This window comes from Cupressus sempervirens, chromosome 4 (assembly GCF_028749045.1).
Source record: "Cupressus sempervirens isolate cs-2001-9-10 chromosome 4, ASM2874904v1, whole genome shotgun sequence".
In the NCBI taxonomy this organism is placed as follows: Eukaryota; Viridiplantae; Streptophyta; class Pinopsida; order Cupressales; family Cupressaceae; genus Cupressus; species Cupressus sempervirens.
This window is the reverse complement of record NC_143121.1, coordinates 312,628,917-312,641,524: the sequence shown is the minus strand read 5'-3', so window position 1 is coordinate 312,641,524 and position 12,608 is coordinate 312,628,917. Positions and strand designations below refer to the sequence as shown.

The window sequence follows — 12,608 nt, the reverse complement described above, 5'->3', positions numbered from 1 at the left end:
AGACAAAATGAACACAACAGGAAAAGGAGAATATTATTATCTAAAGTAATATGCTATTTGTGGTGCCTGCCCCTAGTTTGCATTTTTGCTATCATTGCCAAACTCTTTTAGGCTAGTTTTATGCTTGATTATTAGTAGTATTGTTTTGAGATTATCAAATATTGTTTTATATTCAGTTTATTATATGATGAGATTACTTAGTACTCTATATTTCATGTATGCATGATGATTATTCAGTGATTTTAGTTATTGATGATGATTAGTTAGATGGATTATTATGTGTCTTCTTATGGATACTTACCCCATACTGCATGTGTATGGTGTGTGTCTTTGTTTTCTTTATGTATGACATTTTTGATGTGGCTAAGGAAGGGAGTCGAAGTCACCTACTAGTCAGGATCTACATGATGCACCACTTCCTGCTATTGCATATTTAGCTTAGAATATTGTGTTTGTACATGCATGGATTTTATGCTGGTTATAGGTACTGGGTATCAACTTCATTAAATTGCGAGGATGAGTGTACCCTATCGCATTATCTCAATGGTAAGAGAGGGAAGATAAATTCTTAAGTCCAAATCCTAAACCTTTAAGCCATTTGTCTTAGAAAATTTGGGACAAGTATCTGAGTCGAGTACCCTCTGAATGTGTCAAATGATGTTAATTTGTGATTGTAACCCTTTAGTTTTATTTTGTATGTGTTTTTCTATGATGGGTTTTTGTATTTTATTTTATGAGTCTTTGGTGTATTTTCTATTAATTAAGTCTAATTAAAAGATTAAATTAATGAAAAATTATTATGATATTTTAATATTTAATTATATTTAATTAATTGAGAAATTAATTAAATAAAAAAAATTAAATTTGAAGATAAAAGTTATAAGAATAAATTTAGAACATGATAATATTTATTTAATTTAATAATAATATATTTAGATTTCATTTTTAAATAAATGCTAAATATTATTGTTTTTTAAGTTAATAAATATTTGATCAAATTAAACATTCAAAAATAAATTAAAAAGTAAAAATATATTAATTTATGAAAAGTTTTAAGTTTGCATGATCTATGCATGAGATGATATTGTAAGAAATTAATTAAAAAGATAAAACAAGAGAATTTAATAGAGATATGTTTTAATTGCATGATACGTGCATGAGAATAAAATTAATTAATTAATTAAAAAAGAAGTTGAGTGAAAATTAAATAAAATAATTTAATTAATTAATGAATGTGCATGGAAAAGATAAAAGAAAGACAAATAAAAATTAATAAAAGTTAAGGGTTGTGAGGAAAGAGTTCTCTTAGGAGAATGCACAATTAGTGCCCCGATTTTAGGGAGAGAACTCCTTACACAATTTGGGGATTCATTTCCGGAGGACTGCAAAATTGGTAGAAGGAAGGAATTTTTAGAAAGAAGAAGGTTTTGAGAGAAGGAATTTTTTTCTCTATAGTTTTCTGAGGCATAGCAATTTAGCATCAATGTCCAGGTAGATGCTTGTGATTTTCGCATATTTTAAATACACTCTTTTCTTCTTGTCTTCATCATGTCTATTAAATGGCTATTTGGATAATTCTTGTGATGAATGTATTGGATTGTGAATTCAAATTTCTCTACAAAGAATCCTTGAACATTTCACTATTGTAATTATTGAATGCATGTTAATACCTCTATGTGTTCATGGAGATTTAAAATATAGTAAAGGAAAATCTCGTTCTATGGATTTTGGAGAATCAAAATTAAGCCGGGAAGGGTTGAAGGTGAAAAAGAAAATTAATCGGGGAGGGTTTTGAAATTTAAAGAGAAAATTCGATTGGTTGGCCAAATTTTCACTATCAGGTTAATGTTGAAAACAATTTTATAAAAATAAATAAATAAATAAATTAAAAAAAAAAAAATTAAGTTGTTTATACAAATGAAATTTTATAAAAAAAAAAAATATATATTAATAGGGGGTGGGGGAAAACCCATAGCCCCCCCCTCCTATATTTTTTCCATGTTAACAAGTAGCATATTTTGCTGCTGATGGAGTAGGAGCATACTCTATTGTGGCAACAACAGAGTGCTACGATGACCACATGAAGTGGCAGCCCGAAGGGCCTTTATAAATGACTTTTTTATATGCAATTTAATTTTTTTATTTTTAATTTTTAATTTTTTTTTAAAACTAATAAAATTAAAATGTTAAATTATTATTAACTTTACTAATAATATTATTAATATTTATAATTTAATAAATAATTAATAGATGATTAATAAGGATTAATATATTGTATTAATTAATTTAATTTAATAATTTTAATTAGAAGTTATGAAATGAATTGTTAACTTATTATTGATTAATGGTATTGATTTTTAATTAAATTGTAATTAAATTTATTTAAAAATAAATAAATATTATTTTAGTAAGTTAAACAAATGGTTATTCTTAAATCATTTGGAATAATGGATTTAAAGCCGGATAAGGGAAATTATGCAATCATTTAAATATAAGAATGGGTTGATTGTAAGGGTTAACTGGGAAACTTACTTACTTGAAACATATATTAAACTAGAAACTTAAACGTTACTATTTAACTCTACTACGTGATTTTCAAATCAAATCAAACTATGACACTATTATGTTTTCTACGTATTGTCTATGCTTTGGGGTTTTCGGATTGATCTAGCTTTGAACAGTTTTAGGATCTTACTAGAGGCTTGGGGGTTATGTGTTTGTGATGTCATGCAGATGTTGATCTTGATCTTGATTACTTTTACTTAACCATGGTATGTGATGGTATGCTCTATGTTGAGTGTGTTAATATTGTTGGTTACTGTTTTCAATGCCTTGTGGGATGGTGAGAATTACACTATGAGATATCTGAATTAACCATTTTTGAGTACTCGATCAGTGATATTTGGGTTACTTTCTAGTCACTTTGATAAGACTGAAGTGTTTTCTATGTTCTTGATGATATCATGTTGTGACATGTTTGACTTAACCATTTTGAGTTGTTGATAGTATTATTGGGATACTTTCCAGTTGCTCATTGAGAATAGATGGATATTGTGATTTATCTTTGATGCTTTCCAGCTACTCGCAGAGAACTGATGTAATTATTATGATTATCTTTATGATGCTTTCCACTCACTTGTATAGGATTGAGGTGATTTTTTATATGATTCTTTGATTTTTGATTCATGAGCTTAGGGTAGGTAATCTATATGTGTTGTCGGGAAGTGGCTTGCAATGGGGGTTTGGGACCTAAGTGGTTTCTAGGGTAACCCATTGTAAGTTGTTTAATAAGTGAAAACATTACACTAAATAAGAGTAAAATGAACCTAATAAGAGTCTTGTGTGTTCTTGTCTATGTCTCGAGTGCTAGTACAGAATGGGATGGGAGTAGAGAGAATGCTTGGTTGCGACCTTGCATTCCGTAGTATGCCTTGTTAGTACTAGAGGATACTAGTGGTCACATAGGGATCACTAGGGACCCAAGGGTCCTAAGAGACTGCTCGGGTAACTCTAGTGTGATTCGTGCAATGAAACTTGCCCACTTACATAGTAGGCTTCCTACATGTCTTTGTGTGCCTCTGGGTATAGATGTTGATCTTTCTTGGAACCTTTGAGCTAGAATACTTTTAAGATTTACTAGACTTAGAGAGTACTTGTGATACGTTACTTGATATCTTGTTTGAGACTTGAGACTATCTCCTCAGTGCAGTGGGAGTGGGCCATTTAGGTTCTATGCAGTCAGGTGGTAGTGTATTTTACTCTTACCATTGAGATTTTTTCGTAGCCACCATGGCTGGAGCTTCCTTGTCTACATATCCTTTCATTCTATCTTGTATCATTTGATGGATGGTTATATCTTATGATAGATGTTTATATCTTTCATGGTGGATGCTTTCATTTATTTTATTGTACTTTGTATCATGAATTCAATGAGGATGATGTATCTTTATTTCTACATATGTATAATCTTTTAGCCTTTCATACAGTGTGACATGTGCAGTGTATGATTGAGCATTCTAAATTTCATTTGCCAAGAGACATTCAAGACTTTCTAATTATTCTTCATGTAGATGTGGTAGTTGTTAGACATAGAATTAATTAAATTTAAATGTGACTCAATGTCTTGGGATCCTTAAGGAATGTAACTTTGTATGTATGCTTAGAGTTGATTGTATGTTATTGCTTCCGAAACCATGTGTATGATGTTTATGATTATCTTTCTTGTTTAAAAAAAAATGCTACCAAACTAAGAAAAAATTTAGATTATTTCTTTTGGATCCCATGGTGGGGTATTACACTATTACATTTAGTACACAAAAAAAAAAGACTCAATGACATGCCATATGGGGTTACAATATTATCAAATTCTGGAGGAAAACCCTTCTCACAGTACCTTCTCCCAAACTCTACCAAAATTGTATTTACAATACAATAAATAACCTTCAGTAGCCTGAATTAGGTTTAGGGTTAGGAATTCATTCTAAAATATTTAATTTGGCATCTACCACCAAAACAAAAGGTTCTAGAAAACATGTTAGAAGTTAGTGTAAAATTAGAGGAATCCATAATGGTAGTCTAACTTCTGGGAGGCATAACTCTTGATCTAAGATTTTGATTAATGAACCATTTACATTTTCAAAAATCTCTCCACTGCTCTATAGCCCTATGGAAGATCTATGCTTGTTCCCATTTTTTGAGCCTATACGAGGCCGTTTAGTGCCTCAAATCTGACTTTGAAGTGCTCTTATGGGGTCTCTAGGCAACTTAAAACTACAATAACTTTCAAACCACAAAGCCTTTTGACCTGATTCATTTTCTAGAGTGCTTTAAATTACAAGTATAATCATCCCTTAAAATTACACTCTCTAAATATTCATAATTATGGCTCAATTACAAAATAACCTATTTTATGCATTGGCACATATCTCAAGGTGCTAAAAAAAACTAAACCAAAAAATCAATAGTGGAACTATGAGAGTTGGAATCTTAGTTTGACCCAAATGGGTATCCAAAAATTAAAATACCTTAAACAAAAACTAACGTTACACATATTTTTCGATGATACAAGATTGCACTTACACCGCTGGATGCTCCTGCATCAGAATTCTTAGGAAATCCTAAGGTTCACTTATTAATTATATGACCCCTTATGACCACTTGAGAGACCTATGACCCTTTAGGACCTCTTATGGCATCCCTTAAGAGATTTTAGGTCTCACTAGTATATTTTATGGCCTATTGTGACCTCATAAGAATTCTCCATCTCTTATAAAACCCATAAGACTTTAGTGTATCATAGCATTCCTGAAGTCCCATAAAACATATATCAAAAGCCATTCATGTACCCTAGTACCACTTAGCACCCACCAATATATCATAGGACCTATTGATATATACAAGAGCCTCTTAGGAGTCCTTAAGAGACTCAAGGTCCATTGAGAAACCCTAGGTACAATTAATGCATTATAGGACCCCTTAGGATTGTATAAGACATCTAGTATGCCCCTAAAAACATCATAGGAAAAACTAATATAATTATGAATCGTAGGACACCTTAACCTATTTTAAGACCTAGTAATGTATCTTAGTACACATTAGGGATACCTAATGCACTGAGGGCCTCTTAAGACATCTTAGGACCTCTTATTCATCCTAAGATTCTTTTTGACATATGTATGTGTGCTAGGACTCATTACACACATAAATATATCTTACAATCTCCTAGTACCCATTAATGTATCCTAAGGCCTATTAATATAATCAATAATAAATTAACACATATTATGAACCTCAAGGACCACTTAAGTAACCAAGGACCCTTAAGACATTCTAGAACCACATATATGTAATTTCTCTCCCTTGATTTCCACTATCTCTCAATTTATATGATCCCTCATATCACCATCTTACATTTTCTACCACCACTAAAATCTCTCTCTCTCTCTCTCTCTCTCTCTCTCTCTCTCTCTCTCTCTCTTCCCTTGATTATTTGCAAGACTTAATTTAGAGAAAAATAATTGACAAATATTTCAGAATATTAAAATTTGTACGTATTTTTAAAAGTACTAACACACACACAGATATGTATGTATGTATGTATATATGTATGTATATATGTATGTATATATATGTATATATATGTATATATACATACATATAAGTATATGCGTATGTATATACATATATACATACATACATACATACATACATACATACATACATACATATAGATATATATTTGTGTGTATATACATACATACATACATACATATATATATATATAGATATATATGTGTGTATATACATACATACATACATATATATATCTATATATATATACATGTATACATACATGTGTGTATGTATGTATGTGTGTATATATATATGTCTGTGTATATATATATCTACTTATATATATGTATGTATACATACATACATACATACATATATAGATAGATATATATATGTGTGTATACACACACACACATATACATACATACAGATATGTATGTATATACATATATATACATATATACATATATACATACATATATATATGTATATATGTATATATATATATATATATACATATATATATATATATACATATACATATATATATATATATATATATATACATATATATATATATATATACATATATATATACATATATATACATATATATATATATATATATATACATATATATACATATACATATATATATATATATATATATACATATATATATACATATACATATATATATATATATACATATATATATATATATATACACACACATATATATATACACACACACACACACACATATATATATATATACACACACACACACACACACACACGCGCGCGCGCGCACACGGATGTGTAAGTGAAAATTTTTTAGTTATAATGAAAAATTAAACAAATTATTTGTATCAATTTATGAAAATAACAAAGGAAGACCAATGATACCAAACAGATGGATGACATATCTACAATGGCCATTCATCAATGAAAGTGTGTGGCAACCATAGATGTGTTTGAGGTTGTCCAAAGCATTTACTAAATATTTCCCCGATAAAATTGTGTTGATTCTTATTTATAGAAACCATGAATAAGTCTTACTATTGAAAATTTTCTTCTTCTAGATTCTCTTCTCTGTTAACATTGCATTGTCATAATATAAATAGTAATGCTTGAGATTAATTACTTATTCATTAATAAATAGAAGATTCTTTATTAAATCAAGCTAAAGTTTGATAATGCTGTCAAGATTCAATTGCTTGATTCTTTTACTCAACTCATAGACCTATTTTTCACAAATAGTGGCTAGCAAGAAGTCGTCTTCCATGAGAATGAATGAAACACTTAGTATAGAGGTGAAGTACCCAAACTTCTCTGAAGGTCACCCATGACAATACTACTCTAGTTCAAGTATGCTTAACATGAAGCTTCTCTAAGGTAAAGGTCACTTTGCCTACAACTTGCCTACAATGCTTAACATGAACCACAGAGGATGGGTGACCTCTTAGGAAGCCTTAATGCTTCACGTCTATGAGCAATAAGTATTCCATTCATCTTGCAAGTGATGGATTCTTCAGAACCAATACTTGTGAAGCACAGGTCAACCAATTTGACTTAAAAATGAACAATGAACCCTAATAAGCATACACATTTATTTATTTTCCTATCTAAATAAATGTACTACTATTAAAAAATATGAATATTGACATTTGTTTTGTTTATGCTTCTTTCATTATATAATTTTGTAATTATAATTTGATAGATATATTTTAAATAATGCCACAATATTCACTACACAAAGAATGAGACATATAGATTGCCGATTACTAAAGTATTCAAAAAAAAACTTGAATTTATTTTAGTCTTTTAGTCTTTTCCAATATTTTAAAGTATATTTTACTTGATAAGGATTTGTAACTTAAAAAACTCATATTAAGGAAAACTTGAGAACAACTTTTATCATGTGATGAATGTCTTAAAAATATCTTTGAAATGAATGATTGTTTGGCAAGAAACTAATGGAATCATGACGTTCCATATTAATTACATAATCTAAAAAATTTCAAGATATACTAATGTTTGTAAAAGCTATATTAATTTGTATTTTTTTAAATTGAAAAATACAATTAAAAAAAAATTGTATTGGCTCATGATGAAAAAGGCAATGAAAAAATTCATTTTTCTTCAACAAAAATACAAACATTTTTTCTAACACCTCTATTAATGAATGCATTAATTGCAACTTTATCTTTTCTACATTTGTGACAAGTAGATAAACTTAAAAAAAAAACTATTTTTCTAACACCTCTATTAATGAATGAATTAATTGCAACTTTATCTTTTTCACATTTGTGAAAGTGTATAAACTTTTTGAAAAACAATTTCATTTTTATTATCTTCCACCTCACAAATATGTCTAATCAATATAAACTATTCCTATCTATTTTCCTTACCAATTTCAAATATAGACTTCAACGTTTTATATTTCTTATTTTAAATATATTTATTACTATTTTTACATTGATGTTTATTTTTGTAATTTGTAAGATGTTATATAAATATAGATATTTTAATCAAGTATAGAGTTAAATATATTTCTTATTTTAAACACATTTATTATCTTCTACAATTTTAGAATTTTGCTCAATTTTTTTTATATCATTAATACTACCCCTTAAACTTACTACATATTTTGGTACTTTGATTTAAGTAATCAACAATTTTTAAAAATTAAATATTTTAACTTATAATTGAATAGGTAGAAATGAGTAGTTCATTCATATAATATAAATTTTATTGTTATTTATATATATTTTAAAATAATAAAATTATTAATATTTTTAAAATTCTGTTTAACTCTCTCTATTATTCTACCTTTACTTGTCCTTATAATAAGATATCATTCTCTCTTTTAGCTCTCTCTTCATATAACACTATATCCATTGGGCCATAGGCATCTTTGATATCAAAACTAGCTTAGTTGTATATATATAAATTTTTTTATGAATGTTTCCATTCTAAAAGACACTTCAACAATTTCCATTAGTCTAAACAGAAAAAATTAATCTTGAGCCATAAGTTTCCATCAGTAAAACACAAAGGAGTTGATAAGATAGAGATCATTGCAAAAGCTACTTCAGTCAACTATAAAAACATGAAGGCAGGAACTTTGGCACATACGTCCCTTGTTTTAAAAATAGTTTTAACAAATCTATAATAAGTGTAGTTTTGTACTCACGAAAATGAAGCTTTTGATCATTCAATAAGGAAATGATGAATATGTTATTTTCAATGTTTTTCTTCTACATCGGAAAACCCGTGACCCTATTGGAAACCCAAGTTAGGCTTATAGATCATAGGGCCATTTCATTAATTTATAATCATAATTTATAATCAATTTGTTTATTGATAGAGAAATCTAGAAACTAGAAGATTACTCTAAGAAAGTGTTGGGAGATTGGAAGCATAATCTAGAAAGTGCTAATTTTTTCAAAATAATCTAGAAAGTGCTGATTTTTTAGAGTGTATGCAAGCCTCCTTAGGTCAAAGGAGTTGGATTGGGGCAGCCTTAAACATCACACACTAAGGAATAAATTATCCCTGAAAAAGTAAGTCAAAATTTGACTATTTAACACTGTTGCACTAGGAATCAAGCCTGAGTGTGTGGTGTTTAACCCGTTCGAGTTGAATGTACTAGATATAATTAATTTATTGTCCACCCGACCCATATCGAATCAAATAGCATCCGTCTGTTTCGGAGTTCAGTCCCAACACGTATCACTATATAATTCATTCCATGGCATTCACTCATGTAAAGTCGGCCGTACTTAATTATATCTTACAACAGTTGACCACAAACCCCAATGATCCATATAAACAGTCTGGAAGACTGTAAATTCTAAATAACTGCAGTTTTCTCATAGAAGATGCCTTTGCTTTGGACTCCAGACAACGGCAGCTTGATCTCCATGGGAGCAGCTGCAACGGTTGCCTTTATCGTTGTTGGCATAGCATATGCATGTGTCATTTTCTATGCTCCAATTCTCTGGGCGACCATTAGACTCAAAGCTACAAAAAATATGCCCCCCTTACCTCCAGGAAAGATTGGGTTCCCTTATTTGGGAGAATCCCTTGACTACCTGAGGTCATGGGGTAACCTGCTCGATCTGGACGTCTGGTACGAAACAAGGTACGCTAAACACGGAGGGATTTTCACAACCCATATTCTGGGCAGCCCTACAGTTGTCATGTTGGGCGCGCGGGCGAACAAGTTCGTCCTGATCAACGAAAACAAGCTGTTCAGAAACAGCTGGCCCAAATCCGTCAGAGTTCTGGTCGGAGAGCACGCCATGGTTACTACAGAGGGCTCCGACCACAAGAGGATGCGCCGGATCATACATTCCATGCTCGGGATTGAAACCCTAAAACAGTCCGTTGGGCGGTTTGAAAGGTTTGTGCTCCATCATCTGAACTCTGACTGGAGTCCTGGCCACGTCATCCACGCCCATGGCAAATTGAGGGAAATGGCCTTGTGTATGTCGGCGGAGTATTTCATGGGGTTGAAGGCTGGGGAAGAAGAGCTGGAGAGCTTTAGGCGGCACTTTCATGATTTCAACGCTGGGCTTCTTTCTCACCCTCTCGATCTTCCCTGGACCGCCTTTGGCAAGGCTAAGCGCGCTCGCGCGGCCATTGTTGCTCAGATTGCTCAGCTGATCCATCTGCGCAAAACCAGTTTGAGCAAGACTGAAGAAGATGAAGAAAACTTTCTGAACATGGTTTTGAGGATGCAAGAGGCTGCGGGAAGCGAGTGTTGCTTGAGCGACGAGGAGATTGCAGACAACTTGATGGGTTTTTTCAATGGAGGTTATGATACCACTGCCTCCGCTTTGGCCACCATTCTCAAGCACCTTTCCCTCTGTCCACACATCTTGCAACGCCTTCGCAAAGGTACTACTTTTCGGTTATCTTTCCTACGGAAGTATAAAAGTCAATTTCTCAGATGTTAATTTTTTTTTTTTTTTTTTCAATTTTGTTATGTTCGGTATCATAAAGAAGAAATACTGAAAGTTTCAAGAAAATCAATTGTATTTTAGATTTTTCAAATGTTAATGAAAGATATATTTTGTCTAGAAGATAGCTGTTCCAAATTTTATGTACAATTTAATCTTAAAATTAAGATTGATTTCTTTATGTCACTGTTTAGTTGTTATCATGTTGATGAATTGGTGAAATGAAAACAGATTCTACAAGGATTAACAAGAGTAGCTCTTGTTATGTCAAAGCTCCACACTAATTTGACACATGTCACTCCATAATTAGTATTTTAAAAAAAAAATTTAAGCTAAATTGTAGAAATCTGAGAGTATGGATATGAAATCAAATTATAGATTATGTGAAATTTCACTAATATAAAATCTTGTATCCATTTTAATATATTGAGGAAATCCAGACTGTGAAAGGCTGAAAGATAGCAAGAAAGTAGGAGAACCTCTTACTTGGAATGAGATTAAAGGCATAGACTATTTGAAAAATGTAATATCAGAAGGAATGCGTCTTGTGCCCCCTGTAATTGGAGGATTCAAGCAAGCCAAAGTAGATGTTGTCTATGGTGGTTATACAATTCCAAAGGGGTGGAAGGTGTGTATTGATTTATTTATATATTTTATGTGTAATAGAGATTATACCGAACTCTTTTAAATCAAAGAATTTTATATTGATGATTTGTAGGTTCATTATTCTATCAGACAAACCAGTAACAAAGAGGAGTACTTTGACGATCCAAAAGAGTTTTCTCCAGAACGTTTCAATGAGCGACATGAACCATTTTCCAACATTCCTTTTGGACAAGGAAATCGAATATGCCCTGGGAAAGAATTTGCAAAGATAGAAATGGAAATATTTCTGTACCATTCTGTGTTGAGATATGATTGGGATTTGATGGAGCCTGATGAACCAATTAGCATCCCATTCAATCCTCAACCCAAACATGGTTTGCCTTTGAGGCTTAAACCAGTGGCGTAAACAAGTTGATGTGCATAGGTAAGGATAAGTACATAGACAAAATAAAATGGCCATTTGTATATTGTCCTCAATTCTCTTTATTTATAATGTTCTTATCTTTGAATAAGACTTTTGATATGAACTCTAATTTTAACATAGATATAATCAATTATCTTATAGTAAATTATAGTCTATTCACGATGCCTTGTTTTTGATTATGTCATGCTTTATTTGGAGTATGTTATGGTTTATAATTGATTGTATTTCTACAAGAAATTTTACATCTTTTAAGATAGAGATGAAATGGTGTTGCATTAATTATAAATATTATATTATATATATTATTGTTAAGACAATGCATGGGGTCTTGTAGAAGAATTAGAAATGTAATTAACATTATAGCTCTTGTTGTCTTTGGATTGAACAAAAAAAAAAAAAAAATTTGCACAAGTATCCATCTTTATTATTTACTTCAAAGATTTTTTCTTATATCGCTTCTAGATATTTGAATTCCCTCTTGTATCTTTTTATTTTTATTTTTGAGGAAATATAGACATTCTAAATCAATCTATTCT

The 12,608-nt window shown here is 30.7% G+C and overlaps 1 protein-coding gene across 2 annotated transcripts; it reads left to right on the top strand.

The window, feature by feature from the left end:
* The first annotated feature begins 9,740 nt into the window (after window positions 1–9,740).
* Window positions 9,741–12,217, top strand: LOC149561257 (cytochrome P450 716B1-like). Of its 2 annotated transcripts, none has more exons than XM_089825039.1 (3): window positions 9,741–10,980; window positions 11,483–11,670; window positions 11,778–11,915. In XM_089825039.1, exons 1-3 carry the CDS (start codon window positions 9,960–9,962, stop codon window positions 11,787–11,789), a joined length of 1,221 nt encoding a protein of 406 aa, XP_089681165.1. In that variant the 5' UTR covers window positions 9,741–9,959; the 3' UTR covers window positions 11,790–11,915. The 2 variants fall into 2 exon arrangements, with proteins under 2 accessions (XP_089681165.1, XP_089681164.1); XM_089825038.1 differs by having other exon boundaries at window positions 9,745–10,980; window positions 11,761–12,217.
* The last annotated feature ends 391 nt before the right edge of the window (window positions 12,218–12,608 follow it).

Bases quoted from the DNA above. Each gene is read 5' to 3' on its own strand.
- LOC149561257 (XM_089825038.1), top strand. From the start codon at position 9,960: ATGCCTTTGCTTTGGACTCCAGACAACGGCAGCTTGATCTCCATGGGA. The intron at 10,981-11,482 runs GTACTACTTTTC...GAGGAAATCCAG, and splicing joins CTTGCAACGCCTTCGCAAAG to ACTGTGAAAGGCTGAAAGAT. The intron at 11,671-11,760 runs GTGTGTATTGAT...GATGATTTGTAG, and splicing joins CAATTCCAAAGGGGTGGAAG to GTTCATTATTCTATCAGACA.